The sequence below is a fragment of the Agelaius tricolor genome, unplaced genomic scaffold, assembly GCF_023055355.1.
Source record: "Agelaius tricolor isolate 1412-34295 unplaced genomic scaffold, bAgeTri1.0.p SCAF_3, whole genome shotgun sequence".
NCBI lineage: Eukaryota > Metazoa > Chordata > Aves > Passeriformes > Icteridae > Agelaius > Agelaius tricolor.
In genome coordinates, this window is record NW_027269263.1 from 12828876 (window position 1) to 12851673 (window position 22798).

At 37.9% G+C, this 22798-nt stretch overlaps 1 protein-coding gene across 2 annotated transcripts in view; it reads left to right on the forward strand.

Moving 5' to 3' along the window:
• Positions 1–22798, forward strand: part of TRIM24 (tripartite motif containing 24) — a 54995-nt gene that overhangs the window by 15820 nt on the left and 16377 nt on the right. For both annotated transcript variants that reach the window (XM_071422512.1, XM_071422511.1), the window contains exons 2-8: positions 4947–5065; positions 14199–14346; positions 16287–16419; positions 17740–17856; positions 18870–18984; positions 19610–19756; positions 22349–22466. In XM_071422512.1, the coding sequence (XP_071278613.1) occupies positions 4947–5065; positions 14199–14346; positions 16287–16419; positions 17740–17856; positions 18870–18984; positions 19610–19756; positions 22349–22466 (897 nt within the window). The remainder of the gene's footprint in view (positions 1–4946; positions 5066–14198; positions 14347–16286; positions 16420–17739; positions 17857–18869; positions 18985–19609; positions 19757–22348; positions 22467–22798) is intronic.

Below are 22798 nucleotides of genomic sequence, written 5' to 3' on the forward strand. Positions count from 1 at the left end.
AGCACTGTATTTAATAAAGAGAGCTCTCTTTCAGAAAACTAGTGGGTTTTTTGACTGATTTAATCTGAAGAAAGGGAACTATTAAATCCTCCTTTTTTTAGTAAAGCACTTTGCATCTACTAACAAAAATACCCTCTTGGATCTACAAATGATCATCCAGTGGCTTTATTAAATTGGCTCTGAAACTTGTTTGCAATAGTGAAGACGCAAATGAGTCAAAATTGGGGCAAAGCAGAGCAGTCTCCTCCTATTGTCTCGGGATGCTTCAGTGGTCTTGAATGTGCTTCCAGGAAATTGAGTTTGGAGTTGGAAATAATACTGTATAACCTATAAATCCATTCCACTGAATGGCATGAGATGCCCTTGTGGATGCAATGTGTAACTTGTGAAGAAGCCTAAGAATGGGCCATGATTTTTCCTACCTAAAATGCAGTTTAGCATTCCTTGAAAGAGGTGCACATGTTATGAGCCTGTATACAGTGAGGGGAAAACACTCTTTTCTCCTGGAGCAGCCCCATTGAATCAATATTGCAGTCCCTAATCCAGCTCAGTGCGTGGCAGCACAAATCTTTTCTGTTGTCACAGGATAGAAATGAATGTGAGGCAACCAGCATTGCTACTCTTGTAGCATTGTGGTGTCCTGGCCTGGTTCAAGCAAAATCTGCATGTGACATTCCACAACTGCTTGGTTTTTCTAAGAATGCTGCTCAGAAGGGTGGAGGTCTTCTCTTTTACTCCTACTTAAGAGCCACAAGGCCTTGATCCAGCTCCTTTTACAGCTGAAAAAACAATGCTTCTGATGCTAAGATCCAGCTATTGAGATGTGCCTCTGCCCAAATTAGGGGTCAAACAAGATCATACACTGAAGTCCATAATACAGATTTTATTTAACATGGAATGTCAGGGAGAAAGGTAGAAAGAAATGGAAAAGAGAGCAGAGAGATCAGATAATCACCACCTATAGATCCAGTGGTGTCTTTTTGATCCTTCTTCACCCTGGGCTTCTCTCCATAGTGGTATTTTCCAGGTCTTTTTACTATTCATACATATTAGCAAAGAAACAAATTACTGCTCATTGGCTACACAGCAGCTATTCTATTGGTTAATTGATTCCCTTGCTTCTAATGCTAATTAGTCCTTGTACTCCTTGTACTCTTCCTCTTTGTTTGAGTTGGTGGTCGATCTCCCCCTGCTGGAATTACATTTTACCAAGCCCAAGCTGATTTCAGCACAGTTGCCGAGCTGGCTTTCCTTGTGGCCCATAAATTCTGCAGTTGTGTGACAAATTCTTTTCCCGCAGCTTTGTTAATCTCCCCCTAGAGCTGAGATAGCACTCAGACAACAGCACGCCTTTTATCTTATCTCGGGTTCCTGCTGTGGTGGCTTACCTTACAATCCAAGTTCCAGGTATCCAGGGAGGCATTTTCAGGTGGCCTCAGTGGTTGGTAGTGGTCACAGATTTCAGCTTTTCCAGAACTTGGGGTGATCTTTCTTTGGCCAGTGACATGCATATGAGCAGTTGCTTCTTTACACACATTTCCACAGTGGGAATTTTTGTTGGGATGCATTACCCAGAATGAGCTCACCAGGTCTCACCTCTGCCAGGCCTGGAGATAGCACTATCCTGTCACTCTATTCTGTCCTTATCTCATGGCAAAGTCAGCCTGGGGCTGTGACAATGTTTGAGACAGGCAACTGTGTAAACTCCTTCCACCTGGAACAAAGGAGCAGATAAAAATGTGGGATCTGCTCACTCACCATCCTCACAATTATAATGATAATGATCATGAAACTCCTCCCAACTTAAGTCATATGTTATCACCTTTTTGTGTTTGCTCCATTACAGAGAAATAAGAATCTTATAGAATTACTTTGACTAATAGAAACCCTGATACTTGAGGTTTTTTGGTTAAATTCAGCATCCTGAGGTTGACTAAATCTGGGTTAAAATTGATTTGTGTAGCAGTCATCAATTCAGGATTATAACAAAAGCAAGTTTACCCTCACACAGTGGTGGAGGAAACCCCTGACATAAGGCTAGACAGCATAAGGAATTCTAGAGAAGAAAATTCATGAAGACTTTGGGAGTTTTAGGCAATTTTCCCTTTTTTTCCCCTTTTCCCATGTCACACTAGAAATTCTAAGTGATTTCTTGAACAGGTAGTTGGCATACGTTGGCAAGTTCTGTTGGTGAAAAGGCATGTTAAATATTTGGTTTGTCTTGATATGCTTCCTAATTTCTTGCCTCCCCTTCCTTGTCTTCCACATTTTCAACTCAAGCTGACTTACAAACCCTGGTTAATGCTGCTGATCTTGTTCAGTGGCTCCAGGTTTACTCTTCAGTAATGGTGTTGTCCTCTTCCCATCCTTGTGCTGCTTCTCATGTTGCTTCACTGTAGTCAGTAGTGCATTTGGGCAGTGAAGCAGAGCAGGGGATGAAAGTAAAGCTTGGGAGACCAGTAAAAACACATCCATGCCTGAATTGGTTTGCCAGTCACATTCTATGTCTATACCCATCTCCCAAACACTTGCAAAGACCAACTCAAGACACCTGTGTTGATCTTGATAGAAGGAACAGAACATCATGATGCCTTACATGTCCAAGTAAGGGAACAATGTGTTTTAAAGAAGTAGATGAAATAATGTATAAGTAGGCACACAGGATGCTCCACGTAGCTGGAACCAGTGGATAAATAGATAATGAGGAATACAGTGGGTTTTGTGGTAGCTACGTATCAAGAGGCAACAGTGAATTGTTGAATTCTTAAGAGAAATGCAAGGAAAGGTGACATGTAACACTGGGGGCTCTCAGGGAATACAATCACCAGATACCCCTTCACAGGACCCTGTAGGAACACAAAAGGACTACTCTTACTAAGAGGTAGATGCATGCAAATTAGGTCTAGAAAAAGTGATATGTGTGTATTAGCCAGGAAGTACACTGTAATCAATATTTATGATCATGATGGAATAAATATCTTTTTTGTAAAGTTTCGTGACACATCAGAGTAGAGGAAATAACCTCCGTGTCCAGTGTGCTGCAATAAAGAATGCCTGCTTTTTAGTACTTTAAATTGTGTTAGAAAGTTTCCTCCCTAGCTTATTTTGGTATCAACCCAGAGCACTGTGCTTTGTCAGGATCAAGAATGAGCAGTGAGGGAACCGGGAGAGGGTGGTTTGTAATTGGTGCTGTTGAAAAATGTAAAAAATAGTCTTTTTTGGAGAGTGTGTAGATTGAGTATTAGGAGACGTGTTCACTCTTGACTGTAAATTGATTTGCTTAATTACAGGAGAAATTCAGTACTTGCAGTTCTGCTAGCTACTTGACTTACCAGAACTGAATTTCTCAATTATCCTTGCAGATGATGATATAAAAAATGTTACAAAATTCGTAGCCAAAAAATGGAATTTGTATATCAAAGGAAACTGCACAAATGTGTATTGAAATGCAGACTGGTAAAATGGCACTTAGAGTAAAATCAGGCTTAACATCATAGCTGTTCAGATGAAAGTGAAATGCCTTGATATCAAGTGAAAAACTGCTTGCTGATTTTCCAGAATAAGAATTGCTTTAGTAAAATGGGTGGACTTTTATTAAAGCACTGCTTTATACTGAGTTGCCAGTTAAATCTTGAGCATCTGTTGGAAGAATCTTACGAAAAAGTTACCTAAATCTTGCATGAAGCAATTAGAGTAAGGAATTAAGTTCTTCTGCAGAAAGTGAAATATTTAATAGTTTCTGAACTTTTACATTTTATTGTAAAAATGAAACAGAAACTGCTTTAAGCCCACGCTGGTTTAGTTAAATATGCAAATGGTGAGTTATATACTGGTATTGAATTCATTGGGTTAAACAGGTTAAGCAGATCTTTTTTAAGGTCCTAAATCTGTTTCCTCACAAATGGGAGCTGAAGGTGTAGAATCTATGTCAGTGTAGACTTGCATGACTGTTCTACTGTAGGCTTTTTGCATGTGACTTCCATGTCCTAAGTGATTATTTCAGCCTAACTTAATTTCAATTGCTTCCTTTTTTTGGTTGTAATGACTACAGTAATTTTCTTCAAGCAAGATATCAGTGCCTAGCATTTTAGAGATTTTTCTTGGATGTTAAAAACAAGCCTCAGTGCTAATAGGACATTCTTATTTTCTGCAGTTAGAAGTTTCTGCTTAAAAATGTTTATATGGATCTTTTCCATTTCAACCCAGTCTACTCACAGCTCAACCCCAAGTTTTGAACATTACTTTGTCCTTTCCATTCTGTTGAAAAGACTAATTGTTTAAGCCTTTGTGTTACTGGTTCTCAGCTTTCTTCAACCCAGAGCCTAACTATGTTTCTGTCTGAGAATTGTACCCCATTGTGTCTTGCAGAGGAGAGGAGGGAGACAGCCCTGCTTATTTATTCCTAAGTTTTTATTACTTTTCCTTGCTTAATATGAACATAGTCATGATATTAATGCAGGTCAATTCTTCCTTTCTACAAGTCACCTCATTAAATTTGAATGTACTGCATTTGTGTTCTCATGTGACATGGATCAAGGTCAGTCACGTCACGCTGCTGGCGTGTATGTGTGTGTGTATGTAATACCACTCAGTGTCCCTTGTCAATATTCCACACTAATAAGTGTTTACTTTAATCCATTCTACAGCAACAAATTGTCAATGAGAATATGTTCCCTTTCTAGTAAAATAATTATTTCTTTATGAGATTAAGGCAAATTCCTTATGGCATTGAAACAAGAAAGTGTTTGACCTTGGATGATAGTATGTCAACAAGTAAATGTTACTTAAGTGATAAATGAGAATTTTCCTTTTCTTGCTCACACCTTATTGACAGGAAAGTAATATAACATCCTTTCAAAATTATTTATCTTTGCAAGTTGTCTTTAAAATTATTTAATATATCTTAGTTTGTGCAAGCATAATCAGATTTTCTTTTTTCCCCCCAGTCGGTGTTATCCGCTGTCCAATTTGTGGTCAGGAATGTGCAGAGAGACACATCATAGATAACTTTTTTGTGAAGGATACCACAGAGGTTCCCAGTAGCACAGTAGAGAAATCAAATCAGGTAAGTGCATTGACATGTAATCAAGTTAACACCTTTTGGACATGTGTGCATATCCTTGGCTTCTTGCTGTGTGGCCTTTTTGCTCTTCATATGCAGACAGAACTTCAACTACTTAGACATCACATGGGGTAGCTACTCTAGAAAATCGGTTAAAATGTATGAAAATACATGTGAAGAAGGTGGTTATGTTACCCTATACTATTTTTAATTGTTGATATAAACTTGCATTTTAATAGCAAAAAATAAAAGTAAGGAATAGGCATTAGAATGGGAATTTCTGTACTTTGGACAGGGTACTTGAAGCACTCTCTGAAGCAAAGATTTGAATAACACTGCACCAGGAGATCTAAATGGACTTTATCATATCACTGACAAAACATGGCATTAAATAGCTGGAGTCCTGTTGCCAAGGAAGAGGCTCAAGATGCTAACTGGGGAGAATGGTATATTGTAGGGGTTTCTTGTTTGTTTTCCTTATGTAGGCTGCCTCTTCTTCCTTTTGCAGTCAAGTAATAGCCATCTCATAAAAGTTGCTTATCTGAAAGAACAGTAATATTGGGGGGGGGGTTTTCAGAAGGCAAGTACTAGCTGGTGTGGAAGCAATACCAAACATTAGTCACATCTGTGTAGGATCACAATTGAACAATCTCTGTTAGCAAAACATTGCATGTCTTCATTTTTAGCTAGTAAGGGAGTATCTCATGCATCTCTTCACTCAAGGACATTTTATTAAACTCCAGGAACTTACTGTAAATAATCCAGCCTCTTTGTATGTTGCTTCATTCTTCATAACAGTACAGTAAGGTTGCTATATCAATGTGGCTTGCATTCCAACTCATGCCCTAATATTTGGATGGTGGTCTCCTTTTATTTTGAAAATTCCTCTTTTTTCACTTTCCCATTTTAGGGGAGACTGTATCATTGGCTCTTGAGCTGTTTGCTTCAGAGGCAGTGTCTTAGAGGTCCTTTGTTGTGCCTTCTGCTCCTTTCAAGGCTTAGCTGGAATTTGTGCTGGCGTGTGGGAACAGCCACATCTCTTGGGAGCAGATGGCAGGAGCCAGTCAGGTTTGTGGTTCCAACTCACTGGCTATTGAAGGCATATGTGGTGTCATCATCTCTGAGGAACTGAACTTGTGTCTTGCAAGCCATGAAACTGTTCAGATTTTAAGGAATTTTGAAACTGGATTTCTGAGAAATGATAGACCTTACCAGAAACTGAGCTGTGAGTTGCTGGAAGTACAAGCTGTCTTCTTGCAATGTAGGACTGTTTGCACTTGGCTTTTTTTGGATTTGGCAAGGGGAAATGTTTGTTTTTTTGTTTGTCCCCTGGGAATTGCAGGATAATATATGAGTTTTGCAGATGGTTGTGAGATTTACACAGTCTTTCAGTACTCTACAGTAAGATTGACAAAATTAGTAGTCCCTGTTGAAAATTTGACCATAACTTTTATAATGACTTTAAAATTAGGAAGAGAAGCAAGATGGCAAATAATGTTTTACAAAAGCAGTCCTAAATGTTTGGGGTTTTTTTGATAGGGTGGGACTGTCCCATAGTCTCTGCTTAGTTATATAACAAGTCCTCAAAGTTACTGCTTTGGGGAGTGGTGACAGAAATTGATTTTTTTTTCCCTTGGGAGTAGTAAACAATTTTTTCAAGTCTCTGATGACCCCCTCTTTCCCCTCACAATATTTTTTTTGCTTCCTGTGAAAGTTAAGTGGAGAATTCCGTTCACTGAGTGGTGTGAGCATTTGTCAGGGAGGTTTTTGAAAGCATTTGTGTTTCCTTCAGATCCTTTCTAGACTTTGGTCTTACTCTTCCATTCCATATTTGTTTTTCCCTCTCCCTGACACAAACCAGCAGGTTTGCACTTTGAAAGCAAGTCTGTTCTTCAGCTAAGGTCCTTGGCTGAACTCAGCACACTTTCTGTAGCAGTTGAAGGCAGACCAGCAGACTTTGCTGAACCAGCAGAATAGGACATTCATGTGCTTTTTTTCTGACTTTTTTCTAAAAAAAGGGAGTTAGATGTTTTATTAGATGCCTGCTAAGTGAGTTACCTCTTGGAAACAAATGATGTGCAGTTTTCCTCATTTGAACAGATTTATTTTGGTATGATAATGAAACTTTTTGTACATTCCTTTGTACCTTGACATAAGAAAAAAGCTACACTGTTCTCTAAATGTCTCTTTTGTGGAACAGCAAAGTTAAATCAATAATAGTTAAACTGATTAGTGTACTGCCCAGGGGGGAATATTATGAGGTTTAAGGATGATACAGCTTTCTAATCAGCCTGTCTTGTTTTGCCTTTGAAGGAGCAAAGAGAAAAGCAAGAAAATTTGGCATTAGCATAGGCAACAGATCAGAGAAATTAAAGTAGAAAAGATACTGACACTTGCAGGAAGTACTGCATCAGAGATCATCCAAATTCTATCCAAAACTGTGGCTATTTTATAGGACTTTTTCTACTGAGATAGTTGATTTGTCTTAAGTAGTTTTACAGCTTTATTTGAATGATTAAGAAATTAGAATTGGAAGCAAGGCAAGGGTTTTGTGCAAGTATTGTTGTGGCTTAGAACCGCTGGTCTGTATCTATGATTAGCCTTATATGTGTGTTGGCAGGAAGGATTGTTTTGTTTCAATCCAAAAGAGACTGTAAAAGACCTCTTGCAAATGAAATGTTTGATTGTTTCAGATTCAAAATAGTGCTAATGGTAAAGCAGTTTTTAGCATACTGAATTAAAACTGCAGGAGTGAATGGCATATCATGGAGCCTGGCATTGTGGGAAGAGAAAAATAAGTGGAACCCATGAAAGTTCTTGTAGAGAGCTTTTTTGGATAATTGGTTAGCTGAGAAAGGACATTTCGATGTGATACCGATGGATAAGGATAGGGGAAACAAGCTGGGAACTGAGCAACCAGTGTCCAATCACTGACAAAGGTCACAGTGACCTTCTCTGAAACGGGAAGACGGGGGAGAAAATCGCTTGCCAGAAAATGTAGATATCCTAGGTAGAAAAGTTAGAAGAATGCAAACATAGAAGCAAAATAATTGTTAAAAGATAGAAGTAGGTGTGGTTGATTTAAGTGTGCTTTAACCAATAATGAGCTCAGCTTTTGCAATATGTATAAGCTTCATTAACACCAATATAAATATGTGTGGGGTTTCAATAAACTTCGGGATTTGCTATTCACGCATATTGTGTAGGCATTTCTCTCGCCGTTCACGACAAGTTCTGACCATCAATCTATAATCATGTTTATCTTTCCTGAGCCTGATCTGAGCAGTTCAGTACACTACTGGCATAGCTGTGCTTTCTAGCAATTTCTGCTGAAAACTTCAGGAGCACAAGAAGTGAGCATGAAGGAAGTAGAGAACTCGAATTCCCTAGAACATGTTCCACAAGAGCTTTCCTGGGTAGCTTAGGTTTTAAAGGTTTAAAGGTTTTTTGCTGGCTATTAGCATAGGAAGCTTTGCAAAATAAAAGAAACTCACAGGAAACACAGTAATTGTGTAGGTTGTGGGCAGCTAGGACATAAATATTTCGAAAGAGCAGATGCTTTATAATTTTTTTTTCACATTGTGATTTATTGAAAGACTTGGCAAAATTATCAGCTTCTAAAGAGAAGTTTGAAAATAAAAAATAATTATACTTCATTCATAAGAGTGAGCAGAAAGGGGCTTGCTTGAGACCTAAGAGATGTTGCTGAAGCAAGAGCCAGATTTGAATAAGATTGAAGGGTAGACAAGTGAGGGAAATTTAGGGACTTTACCAGAAGAACATGGTGTATGCAAAGCTATGAAAATAAAAATGAGAAATGTGAGATTGATGCAAGAGAGAGGACCTCAGTGATAACATGGGAGTTGGTGTAGCATCCTGAGCCTCTGGAGCATTTTAGTCTAGGTTCTAATTCTCAAAGCTTCTGTATCCAAAACAGAATGTGTGTAAGAATATTATTGATGGTAAGAATAACATTCTGTGTCTTTATCAGTAACTGACCTGAGAGTTTAAAATATTGTACTAGGAATGAAGAACAGCTGGGTTTTATGTGAGATGTTGGGAATTGTGATAAATGGATATGATTTGTGCTAACTAAATTGTAACTATATCAATATTTTAGAAAATAATTGTTATAAAATAATAAAGGAAAAGTATATGTGATTAGTGTAACAAAGCAGATGGGGCCCTTGGCAGATGTTACATGTGAAAAACAGGATACAGGATGTAGTATTGAGATAAGCAAGATCCCAAAACAGAATTGGCCTTGGGATGAGCAAAGCTGGGACAATTCCAGGTATGGAATCTAAGTTGTGGTTTTATCTATGAAATAATGAGGCTTATTTGGAATATAATGCTTACTTATATAACACAAAGCTTAGTGTGCCTGTGCAACCTGCCAGGTTATTCAGAGGACAGCGAGGAAGATGGTGAGCCTTCCTCTGAAAAGACCACCAAAAAGCCAGGAGACCCCCTAGCAACAATGGAGCATGCACTGTGCAGTACAGTGATGTAGAGTTCAAGAATTGAAAATAGGAGGACATTTACAGAAAATTATTGATGAATAGGTATTAGCATACAGTATAGAAGTGTAGTTTGGATTCCTTTGTTTTCCCATGTGAGGCAGGGTGAGAAGCCCTCCCCATACCCCGACTGGTTTTGCTTACGCTTTATATGAACCTTAATAATACTTAAATAATCACAAATTTTTGTGTATGCTTGATTATATTTCATATACTTGATTGTATTCATTTATATAAAATTGCTGTTCAATTAAAACTGCTGCTAAATTCAATTTTGTTGTTTATTAATTAGACATATAGAACTTCATTTGTAACAGGAATGTAGTAACAAGGTATCAGCTTAGATCTGATACTAGATCCAGATATTTGGAAAGCAAGTCTGACTGCCAGAGGTGATTAATAAGGACAATTTAGAACAATAAGTATCTTTAAGTGTACATGGTGCCAGAGGAACCACTGTGTGTGTTTATTATGCTTAAACAGCTTATAAAAGCTTTACCTGTGACCAAAGCATCTCTGAAAGCCAGTGGTTTATGGAGGTGGGTGATAGACTCAGGAAGAGTCACAATATGCCCTTGTATGCTTTGAAGTGATGTGGATATTGATGGGATGGTGGGGTAAGAAGGATTTAATGCATTTTGAGCTGTCAGTACATGGTTCATATTGGGAATTACATATAGTCTCTGTCTTCAGTGATTTTTTTATGTGCCAGGAGATAGTTGTGTTGCTATTAGCATCAGTGAGGCTTGGATCCAGTGGGGGAAAGCATTGCATCTCGTTTACATTGGTGAAGTTTGGAGTTCACTGAATATTCATCTGCACTACTTTGCTCTCTTCCTTTGAAACCTTTGCTTGATTATTTAATCTCTTTAATACTCCAAGTGTGTTTAATTGGAAGAGTGGTTACTTATTACAGGAGCTGAGAAGACAGGTCTACTACCTCAACTCTTGCAAGTAAATGTGTTTTTTCTGCCATAAAAGCTTGTGTATTTTCTTAAAATAGTACTTACCTGCAACATGCTGAGTAATTTCTGCTTTCATTAAATTTGACTGAAGGATGAATGAACACTTCCTGGGGTTATAAATACTAGAACTTGTAACTGAATTAAATGTAATTACAAGGAAAATTCAATTAAAAATAAATGTCTGTCTGACCAGAATAAAGGCTTGTAGGCGAACTAGAGAGAGTTTTCTTTGAAATCACTGAAACACTGCTTGTGTGAGTCACAGAAATGAGTTTTAGGTTTTGTAAGTGCATAACAAATATTTGCAGTAATTATACTTCCATGTGCTTTAGCTATATGGCTTAATGTAATAACTAGGAATTCTAGCAAAGTCCAACCTATATCTGAAAATGCATATTTCAAATCAGGAGTGGATAGGAGCAAATCTGATGCTACCTAGAAGGCATTGCTGCTTTGACAGCCTGAGTTATGATGTCTATGAAAAGCTTTAGAAATCTGTCTCCTGTCCACTTGGTGGATTTGAAGAGTATAAAGGTGGGATATATATTTTTGATACTACAAAGGAGAAGTTTTGATTCTTTTGGCAGCACCTGATTATTGAATCACAATTTTCATCTCATTCCACATACAGCAGGTCAGAGGAGTTAAAAAAACCCAACTAAAGCATATTGAGAAAAGAAAATAGATGAAGCTCTTGGAATCTAGGGAGAATTAATAACTTCAAACATTCTTTGAACTTACCTAAATGTCATGGCATGTTCATCTCACTGATTTTGCTAAAGGTGATCTGGAAAGGCTGTTGTGGGGAGGTTAGTTGGTTTTGCTTTTAATTTGGTTCCTGCCTTTCTCTCTCTCTCTCTCTCTCTCTCTCTCTCTCTCTCTCTCTCTCTCTCTCTTTCTTCCTTTCTTTTTCTTTATTTTTTTTTTCTTTTTGTTTTGCTTCTTTGACTTAGGGAATGCCTGAAAGACCTTTTTGTTCTTTTTCTCTGCTTATTTTGTTTTTAGGGCTGTTTTTTTTTACACTAGAAAACCAAATATCCAGTATGTAACTCTTCACTCTGACTTTCAAGAACATGTCTGGGTATTTGGGGGCACAGCACAACCACACCTCTCTGGCCACAAGACTGATGTGAAAACTTCCTTGTGCTGCCTGCTCAGTTCACTCTCCAGTCAGCATTGCTGATGTAACTGAGCCTTGGGCTACAATGGTGTAATCAGTCCTGGTTTGCATCACAGTCTTGTAGAGAGTTGCACTGGCACAAAAAGGAGGAGACAACTGGCTCAAGAGAAAGGATGGAGAATATTTTTTTCCCCCAAGAATTAAGGACAGTTTTAAATTTTTTTGTTTTGTTTTTCAAAATGTCATTGAATTTAAGGGTTAATAACAAGTGTTATGCTTTAACCCCAGCTGGTAACCAAGCACCATGCAGCCTTTCTTACTTCCCCCTTCCAGTTTATCTCCTTCCTCCCTCCCCACCTCCAGTGCGATGGGGAGAGAATCAGGGGAAAAAAAGATAAAACTGTAGGTTGAGCTAAGAACAGCTTAATAAATGAAACAAAGTAATATTAAATAATTATAATAATAGTAGTAATGAGGGGGGGGGGAGGGAGGAGTAAAGCCCAAGACAAACAAATGATGCCAAATAAATCTGCTCACCACCCACTGAGTGGTGCCCAGCCTTTCCCTGAACAGAGATTGGTGCCTCCCACCCAACTCCCCATGGTTCCTATGCTGAGCATGATATTCTGTGGTATGGAATATGGTATGGAATATCCCTGTGGGAAACTCAGGCCAGCTGTGCTGGCCACACTCCCTCCTTGTATATGTGCTGACTGGCAGAGAGCATGGGAAGCTGAAAACTCCTTGAGTTTCTGTAAGCACTGCCTAACAAACTGATGTGCTGGTTGTTGCTATCAATGTTATTGAAACCACAGCACTGTGCCAGCTAGTGAGGAAAACCCCCACTGTCCCCACTGAAATCAAGACAGAAAGTAACAATTTTCAATTTCCTGATTACAGTTCACTTCCTCTAATTGCTTTATTTCAATTTTCTAGACTTTTTTAATGATGTCCTGACTTTGGTATTTTTCCCTCATCTACTGGTCTGGATAGGAATAAGAATATTTTTTGTTAAGAGAAGAAGGGGAAGAAAAAGAAAAGCCAAGGAGAAGTTAAATTTTTGAGATTATTTTGAAAAAGAAAACTTTCAGGCTTCATTTTTGTAAAGAAACAGAAAAAGGGGATCAAGCCCATTTTTTCCTCCTTTACAAGTCACCTTTAGTGAAAAGGAACTACTTCAAACTCCAAGTGACAACAAGAGGGGTCAACAGCCCTTGTGTTGTAACTTCATTTCTCAGAAGCTACTTGTTTTGAGAGCTAACATGATCCAGAAGCATAAGCACAGCATTGGGAATCTGGAACTCATGTTGAAATTCTAGCTCTGTCAGTAACTTGCCATGTGGCCTAAGGCAAATTTTGTGCTAATTTTTCTCTTTCCTGAAGGGGAAACTGGAACACAGTTCTATGTATATATCTTTTATCTGCATGAGATATAAATATTTCCTTCCTTTTTAACTTAGTCTATATTTACCTTGTGTGGGTACAGAAGTCGTTTGGTTGAGTTTTTTTAATCAAACTGAAAACAAAACTAAAACCTAAAATGTTCTCCTTGTTGCTCCTGCGAGCAGAAATGTGTCACTGTGATCTGTAGGATGTAGCAATCTTCAGACATCCCAGGCTTTGGTTTGCAGCACTGCTAAACACTGCCAGAAATGGGTGCTGGTTACCTCCACCACCACTACATAAGCATGTTCTCTGTTTTTTACTACCAAAACCCCACTGAAGGTAGGACTACAGAGGCATTGTAAAGGAGGGGTAAAAATGAAATGATATTATAAGTGTGTGAAATGGTGTTGTCCATCATTCAAAGTTTTCAACCTGTTGTTCAGACTGTGGTACTGTAGCAATTTTTTCTTGGGTATGTATTTACTCCGTGTAGAGAGGTTTTGGTCTGCTGACATGTTTGTTTCCCTTAATTATTTCTTCTTCCTGTTGGGTGTAGTCCAAAGAGCCCAGGAGTTAAGAGGTCACAGTTTGAGAATTCTTGTGCATTGGTTGCAAATCTGTTCTGGGGTAGCTTTTTGGACAAACTTAACTGGAATACTGTCTTTAAGATGTGATGCTAAGATTCTTGAGAGGAACCTTGCTGCTCAGCATGATGTGTTCTTCCTGAAACCAAGCAGGTGTCTGCAAGCTAAAATTAAAGCTGCTGTGTGAACTGAGGGAGGCTTCTAAAATCAGAGTAGTGCTGCTTGTGTTCTGTCATTAGTAAATATTTCACAAAAGCATCTTGTATACAGTAAACATTGTTTGGCTTCTAAGTGTGCAGGGAATGGCAGAAAGTAGTGGTCTGACTTTTTTCATGTCAGGCAAAGATTTTAGGGTAACACTGACAAAATGACCTGTTTCTTTGAAAAGTCACATTCAATTACTTCTGTGCTGTTATTTATAATGTTCTTGTACCTCAGGCAGTTTTCTGTTCTCATTTTACTGTTTTCAGAAGACTATTAAACTGCACTGAAGATGTATGAAAAATAACCTGTGTGTATATTCCAAGTTTATTTTAACAGCTACTTTCTTCCTCTTGTCAGGTCTGCACAAGCTGTGAAGACAATGCAGAAGCTCATGGGTTTTGTGTGGAATGTGTAGAGTGGTTGTGCAAGACCTGCATCAGAGCTCACCAGAGGGTTAAATTCACAAAGGATCATACTGTGAGGCAGAAAGAGGAAGTATCTCCAGGTAACATATTTATAATTTCACAAAGAATTTGTGTCTGCATTGGAAAGTTACGTTGGACCAACACACTTTTTAAAAAAAAGTGGTAACTTGAAAGCTGATGTTCTGTCAGTTTTTTGTCTCAGATTAGCTGAATAGTGGTACAGGTCATTTTTATTTTATTTTAATTTTTTTAACATGTTTTAAACCAATAAATACACATAGATTTTATCTTTGACATGGATTGATTGCATATTATTGTCTAGACTTTAGAGATCAGCTGCAGAAAATAGTTCTTTAGGCATTTGGCTTCTCTAGTTTTACTAGAGGTCTAATAAATGGTTAATATGAGCTTTATTGTTGTATACAGTAGGAAAAGGAGCACTAATAGATTATATATTTTCAGCATTCTGATAAAAAGCCAGCCAAAACTCATGTTTTAGCTAAGTATCTTATGAGCTTGAAATGTTTTCCATTAAAAATCTAAGGGAAGTATATTATGAATTGGGGCACTTTTCCTTAGTAGGATCTACAATAATTTGGGCTAGAAGGGACCTCAGGAGATCATCTAGTCCAACCTCCTGCTTCAGGCATTCAGTTCTGAGTTCCAGCTGCTCAGGGCTTTATCCATTTGGGCCCTGGGAACCAGCAATGATGAATGTGGTGTACAGCCTCTCTTGAGAAATCTTGACTATTCTGTGGTAAAAAAGATTGTATTTTTCTGTTCATAGAGAACCTTTTTTTTTTCAGTTTTTTCCCCACTGTGTCTTGTCTTGTCATGTCATTGAAGGAGGACAATAAATGTTACAGGATGCTGACAAACATTCTACTGGTTCTAATACATCCATTGGACTTTGAATGATTTTTCTTGTAAATACATACTTTTTAGAAATTGTTATATATTATTTTAAATATATGTATTAGAATAGGTACTTATTTTTGTTCCACGCTATCTAGTACTATGAGGTAATCTATTGCTCAAAGGGTCTCTTCCACCATGGTACTTTGAAGATATTTGCTGTGTTGTGTATCCCACTTTCACCCATGTTAATCAAAAGTGAGTACTGAGTGTACTTTCAAGAGAGGACAAAAGTGGGTAGGAGTGGCTGATGGACTGGTAGGCAGAACAGGACTTGGTGGTAGGAATGGTCTCAGTGCACTCAGGCCTCTTTGGGAGGCAGTTTGTTGGTGAGTTGGAAAGAATTTTGACTGAAGGATACAGATCTGAAAATAACTTCTTCCAGATTTTTGGAAAATACATAAATGAATGGATATGGAAAAGAGACCTGATTGATCTGCAGTGAAGGATGGGTTGCAGTGTGAAGCCAGATTTCATTACAGGCTGGATAATCCTTATGAACTCAGTGTCCAACCTAACTCCTAGGAAATCAGCCTTTGTCAGTTAAATTGTTTAAAGAAACAGATTCCATTTCTATGATCTGGTGGTGTTTCCTGCTCCCTTTGGTACTTGCTCACTAGAAACTGAATGAGACCTCTCACCCATTTGCAATGGGGTCCTGAAGGGCAGTTCATATCCCTTGGTTGTTACATTCTCTATGTCCTATACTTTGAATGTCCATGTCTTGATATCCTCAAACCCCTTTCTACCAAGTGAGCTGAGAAAGAAGACAGAGCACAAATTAAGTCAACCATCTCCATTTAAGAAAGGAGCTTGTTGATTGTGCCACGTCTTTTGCAGCTGCAGCAGTACTGGCTACTCCTTTTGTAAATAGTTTTGTGAGGCCAGAAGAGATAATGTTAAAACAGGTCCTAGACATTTTCCATTAGAAAGGGTGCTAGCTCCATACTTGAGCAAGAAGAGTGACACATTGCAGTTTGAGCTTATGGCTGTTACAGTGTCAGTGAGGGACCTGATACACACTTGGTCATCTAAGGAAAAGCAGGAGAGTGCAAGTCTTGAACCAGTTCAGTAGACTGTCCTAACATCTTCCTTTATTCAACAGAGGCAGTTGGAGTGACCAGTCAGCGACCAGTGTTCTGCCCTTACCACAAAAAGGAGCAGCTGAAGTTGTATTGTGAAACCTGTGACAAGCTGACCTGCAGAGACTGTCAGCTATTAGAGCACAAAGAGCACAGGTATCAAAGCAAAGTGTGTATTTTATCCATCTCCCTTGCTGGAGGGTAGCCTGAAGTAGATTCAGGCAATCTAGTTCTAGCTGTATGGAGCACAGTCAGGTGGAAAAAGTGTAAACTAAAATTTTCTGCTCAGACATGAAACTCACAAAAAACCAGAAACTGTATCCCAAAGAATGTGACTGATGAGTGTGTGTTACATTTAGAATAAAACCTAATTCTTCCAGTTGTTAATCTGGTGACTTGAGCACAAGACCTTTTTTACAGTCAAGTTATTTGGTCAGAATTTGTTGCTATGCAGCTCTTCAGAGAGTCCTTAGAAAACACAGGGGCTGTGTTATGCAACTGTACACTTATGTGTAATTCCTCCCTTTGTCCTTCAACAAGATTATATAACAACGTTACCAAACCATTTTGAATGGAGAAAATGGGAATTCTTTTTTCTGTGAAGAGCCCTTTCAGAGGAAGAGTTAACCTACAGTTTGGCTAATACTGTACTTTGAAAACACCATAACACTCAAATCTTTGTGTTGCTGTTCTCTTTTGGTCATCTCTTACTGGTCACCAAAGCTGAAAAGCAGAATTATATACAACTTCTGAGTACAAGGCAAAAATCTTGCTGGTTAACACATACTGTTGTGTTTTGGGGCAGATGCACTCTGGTTAAATATTAATTGCTTGCTATACCTGATGCAACCACCCAAAGAGCTTGCTTGCCTGACCAGGTGAATAGGTGAATGTCAGTAGGTGGAGAAGTGTTGGCCACTCTTGCTCCTTGGAACAGGCTAAACATTGCTCTTGCAGAGTTGCAGTCTTCCTCTTTTATTCTTCTTTTCTTAGAATTTATATCCCTTTTATAACGTGCCACCTCTCTTTTTTCTCAAATTGCTAAAGATTTTGGTTCCTTGATTTAAAATGTTGCCAACTTCTACCAACTCAGCAATCTCTTTTATTTCTGCATCCTTGTCTTGCATGAAGTTATAGCTTACCTGCATTTTCACATTCAAAGTGATGACTACCACAAAACATTTTTTTTTTGGCTAAAATTAGGCTATGGTCACACAATATCCTTTTGTATTTATGAAAATCATAAATTCTTACCCCAGTATGACAGGAAATAGACTGTAAATTAAATGTACTATAAATGAAATATGTAAGCATTTGCTGACATGTGTTTCCATGATGACATTTAAGTTTCAGATTTGAGCAGCCCCTTTCTTTAAATAAAGAGGTATTATTTTGTAAGTCATTCTGCTCTTTAGCAAGTCTATAACACCTTTTATACCTTTTATATGTGTAAATCCTCACTGCTTTTTACTACAGGTACCAGTTCATAGAAGAAGCTTTTCAGAACCAGAAAGTTATCATTGAGACGCTAATCACCAAATTGATGGAGAAGACAAAGTACATAAAATACACAGGGAAACAGATCCATAACAGGTTTGTATTAGATGATGAGGTTAAAACTGACAAAAGGCAACTTTATATATACTGTAGTTTCTTGAAATGTTTAAGTTAGTGTATTTTGTACCTCCCTCCTTTTATTCTTCCAGCAAGAGGAATTCTAAAGTTCACTGTAGTGGCTTGTTGCCTGCTCAGCATGCTTGGCTGTGTTAGGTAATTCTTCTGCTCAGCCTGTGGACTTAATGGGCAGCAATTGCTTGGGTGCAACAAAACAACTTATGCAATAAAGACTGTAGAAGACAGTCTTAAATGCTTCCCCACCACCAGCACATTAATTTTCTTAGTGTAGATCCCTCATAGAAAGTGAAAGGTTATGACTCATGTTTTCATAATGTTTGTGACATGTATTTGAAGATCCATGTAGTACTTTTATGCTTGGGGCTCTATTCACTGGGTACTACAAACCCAGGAGAAGAATAAATCTGTAAAATGCAATCTGCAGTGAGCCTTTGTGGCTGCTCCTTCAGCAGAGTTCAGGGGCTGCAGTACCCAGGGAGGATCAGCACAGCTGGGGATGCCAAGTGTGACTTGAACTCTTCCTTCATCTTTGCAGTAGAGGTTTCCCCAATATAACATTAAGCTTTGCTGTTAGAAGTTTGAGCACTGTTGCAGAAACAGCTAAATTAGTGCCATTCTACCTGAGATGGAAATTAGATTTAAGCAGTTTTGATTGGCATGGACCATTCCAGAAAAGTGCCAGATCTCTGAAAAATCAGCAATTTCAATTAAAATGAGCATTTAACAGGGGCACATGTCAGAGTTATGGCATTAGAGTTTGCCACCAGTTAATGAATTTTGTCATAGGTCACTGTTACTTGCTCTATTTCTCCCAGTAATTTTCCTGGCTATAAGTATCTGATGATACATGTATTAATTGCTGCATATGACAAGAAGTATTGTAGTCTAAGCCACGGATTTTTTGTTAAATACTGGTTAGAGGATGGGTTTATGAGCTAAAGAACATTATTTTCTATACTTTCTACTTACAGAATTCTTGAAGTGAATCAGAATCAAAAGCAGGTGGAACAGGATATTAAAGTTGCCATATTTACACTGATGGTAGAAATAAATAAAAAGGGAAAAGCTCTGCTGCATCAGTTGGAGGTAATTTCATTTCTATCATAAGAAAGAAAAACATTCAATCTTACTATTTTTTTCTATGTATTCATATTACAGTAAATTTCTAGCATGAGTCCTCCTGTGTATGTCCTATCATGATTCCTACATGGAGAGATGTCCTATACAAGTACTTGAGCAAGTGGGGTTTTTGGTGGAGGAAAATTTGGTTTTTGAGGGGTGGCCAGTTTCTTTCTCCATGCTTTTACAATTCATAATTCCATGTATCATGCATGAAAAGTGTTTTATCAGATTTTTTCATAAATTCAGTAATCCAGTAGCAAATCACAGGAGAAAATCCTCTAGAATGGGTACCTGGAAAAATAATATCTCCAATTGTGCTTTAAAAAGAGAGAGAGTGTGTGTGTAGAGAGGCACACACATACATATATATATAAATATATGTAAAAATGTGTCATTAGCACAGAAAGCCCTGATACCTTGAGTAAATGTGTACTGACTTTTCTGTTTGATAGCTGCTGCATCAGGGGGCAGGAGTCCTTTCTAGAGGAGCTAAGTGAAACCATTGATCATTGTGAATTACCAGTATGAAAGTTAATGCCTTTTAACTGTAAGTTGAACCTTTTGACTGGAACTGCTTTTCTACTTGCAGACTCTGGCAAAAGAGCACAGGATGAAACTTCTGCAGCAACAACAGGAAGTGGCAGGTCTCTCTAAACAGCTGGAACACGTCATGAATTTTTCCAAATGGGCAGTTTCCAGTGGGAGCAGCACAGCGCTGTTGTACAGTAAACGTTTGGTAAGGTTAGGAAGACAGCTCTCTCCATTCACCCAGAGATAGGGTTAACTCAGATATGCATGCACATGCTTGTCTGGAGTATTAGGGTATTAGAATTTTTAATGATTATCTACTAATTGGAATATTTATATATGCTTGTCTTGGTTTTCTCTTAAACATAAATACAGAATGTTTCTATAAATTTAGCTCTCTGGTCATCATTCTCTCCTGTTACAATACCATAGAACTATTGTAGATCTGCAGAAGCAGGAACAACTCCTTTTCTGTGGGTTGAAAACCATGAAGCCATGAAACACTGGCAAAAAATGTGTGGCCTACATCATCATTGTGCTTCTTTACAATATTTGCTACAGCATCTGAGTTCATGAAAAACAGTATTTGTGTATGATAGTGTCTGGTATCTAGCATTTTAATGTAAATATTATTGTATGCCTTTGTTCAGTCAGATTCATCTCCCCCTGAAAGACTTTCAAAATTGATAAAAATCAAACAAAGGTTTTTGTTTGTCCATACAAGCAATTACAAAGCTAAATATTTCATTGCTATAACGACCCTTGAGGCCTGAGTGCATGTTGGCTCACTAAGCTTAATGTTCATGATAGACAGAAATCCTAGAAAATTTGAAAGGAAAAAAAAAAAAACCCAAAAGTTTACCTTGATTTTTCCAAAGGTTACTAGACTGTACTTGCCTGACAGCAGAAATCTGGGGCAATGTTGAGGAAAGGTGCTAGATGCTTTTTTTTTCCAATTCCTATAAACTGGTTCACAAAGTTTTTTTCTTTATTTTTCTCATTGGTTAGTGGAGAAGCTACCAGGGTATTTGGTGGGGTTTGTTTGTTTGGATTTGAATTTGCTGTTGATTCTTGGTGGTGGTTTTTCTTTTTTCTTTTTTTTTTTTTATTTTTTTGATTCCCATTATTGATACTGCAGGCTATAGCAGAATATGACTTGTTTTTATCAACTTCAAGTAGTTAAATTCATTTGATCTGCCTTATACTGCCTCAACCAGTCATTATTTTTAATTGAATAGAGAAAAAGGACATCAAACTGAGTCATATTGTTTATAATTGCTTAGTGTTGCCATCAAGACTCTGCTACATGAGTAAGAAAACAAGTTGTGTTTCAGGCATCTTAATCATATAAACATTAAGCAGCTGAAAGAAAGGATCATCTAGCCCAGAAAGCCTCAGCAAATGAAAAGTATTTTTCAAAAGAACAAATAGAGCTTTAGAAAGTTGTGCTGCCTGGGAGTTGAGTAGATAACCCATCTGTGGGCATTTGGAAAAATCTATTTCCAAGGAGTTTTGCATGTGAGACTTGTGCTCCAGCAATCCAGGAGAGAGGAGGGAATGCCCATCAGACTTAAAGGCAGCATTAGAGCTTGGGGTGCTGTACTCTCAGGCTGTACTGTTCACTACTAACACCAGGCAGGTGTTTATCTACAACATATGTGTGCACAATAGTAGGAAAATAGTGGAGTAAACTATGGCAGAACTGTGTGTGACCAGTACTGCTAACAGGACAAAAGCCTGGAATTTCTGTAGTGTCATCTACTCCATTCTGGTAGTGTACACAAAAATCCCAAGGCAATCTCTAACCAAAATAATAATAATAATGCACTTAAAGTTTTTTCATGGTCATTTAAAAATCTGGAGTCAACTTAAATTTTTTTTGAGTATGCTCTTAAACTGACCTGCCTAAAATAAAAAGAAAAAAATCTTGTGTCATTTTAAACAGTTAAGATGATTTCACCAAGTATCTCTTTTCCAGGAAATAATCTATCACTCAAGAAAAACAAGAGCTGAACTCCTCAAGTTGTTGGTTTTTTTTTTTTTTTCCCAGGATCTGCTGTGTGTGATTCTAAAATTAGTGCCTGTTAGATTTTGGTATATCAGTTCCTGACATTTCTAGTGAAACAACTGTGGGACAATATTTTCTTTCTAGGCACTAGATAAATTGTGAGCATTTGGTAGAATATTCTCTTGTGTAATCACAGTCCAGTTCTTTGGAACCAAGGCATTGGGAAAATCTGAAAATATCTGTGAATCTGAGTTTTCAAAGACAGTTTATAAAAATCTGTTCTTTGGCTGTCTGAAGAAAACTTAAATTTAGTACAAAAGAAAATTCCCTGTGATCATACTTGTTGCCAGACGAATGGCATACTTTGAAAGAATGAATGGGCTAAAATAGATTCATGGGGGAAAAAACATCAATGGTTATGTAAATCTGAGTAGTTAAAGTCATTGAATATAATGGCCAAGTTTTTAGAAGCATATGTATTCTACAGGGAAGAATTGTTATTTTTGTTTAGGCTGTAGTTAATTCTTTTTAAAACTACGTTAGGAATAAGGGAAAGATGTTAAAAATACCCCTTTATTTGTAGCTTGGACAAGTTTCTCTATCTTTAACCTCTATTCTCTAGGGGCTTGTTCAGGGGAGTTACTGTTAGTGGGTTTTTTTGATTGGTTGCTTTGTTTGGTGTGTGTGGGGGTGTGAGGGGGTGTATTTTTGGGTTTCTTGTGCTGTTCAGATACATGGCTCTGGGCCCAGAGGAGGAAAAAACCCAAACCCTTGTTTTTGTTCTTGTTCTAGATTACATATCGACTACGGTATCTCCTCCGAGCAAGGTGTGATCCTTCCCCAGTGACTAACAATACCATCCAGTTCCACTGTGATCCTAGCTTCTGGGCTCAGAATATTTTCAATCTAGGTATGATACATTTTTATTAGCCTTTTGGTGTCTTGATCCTATTTTGAAAGCAGCTTTCTTTTTGTGACGACAGCCTCTGCGCTATTCATTTCTTTATTTACTCTGTTAAATGTATTTCCCTAACTGTGAAAAACATTTAAAGTGCTTTGCATGGGGAAAAGTTTTACTTATGAATACTATGATAAAGTATTAACAAACGTATCTTGTTTGAATGGTATATGTGGTGGTGAAAATAGCAGCTTTCAGCTTTCTGGTCAATACTTCTAACTTCTGGCTTACTAAAACAAGGAACACAGTTTTTAACCTTATTTCCTATCCAAAGAAAGGGTTCC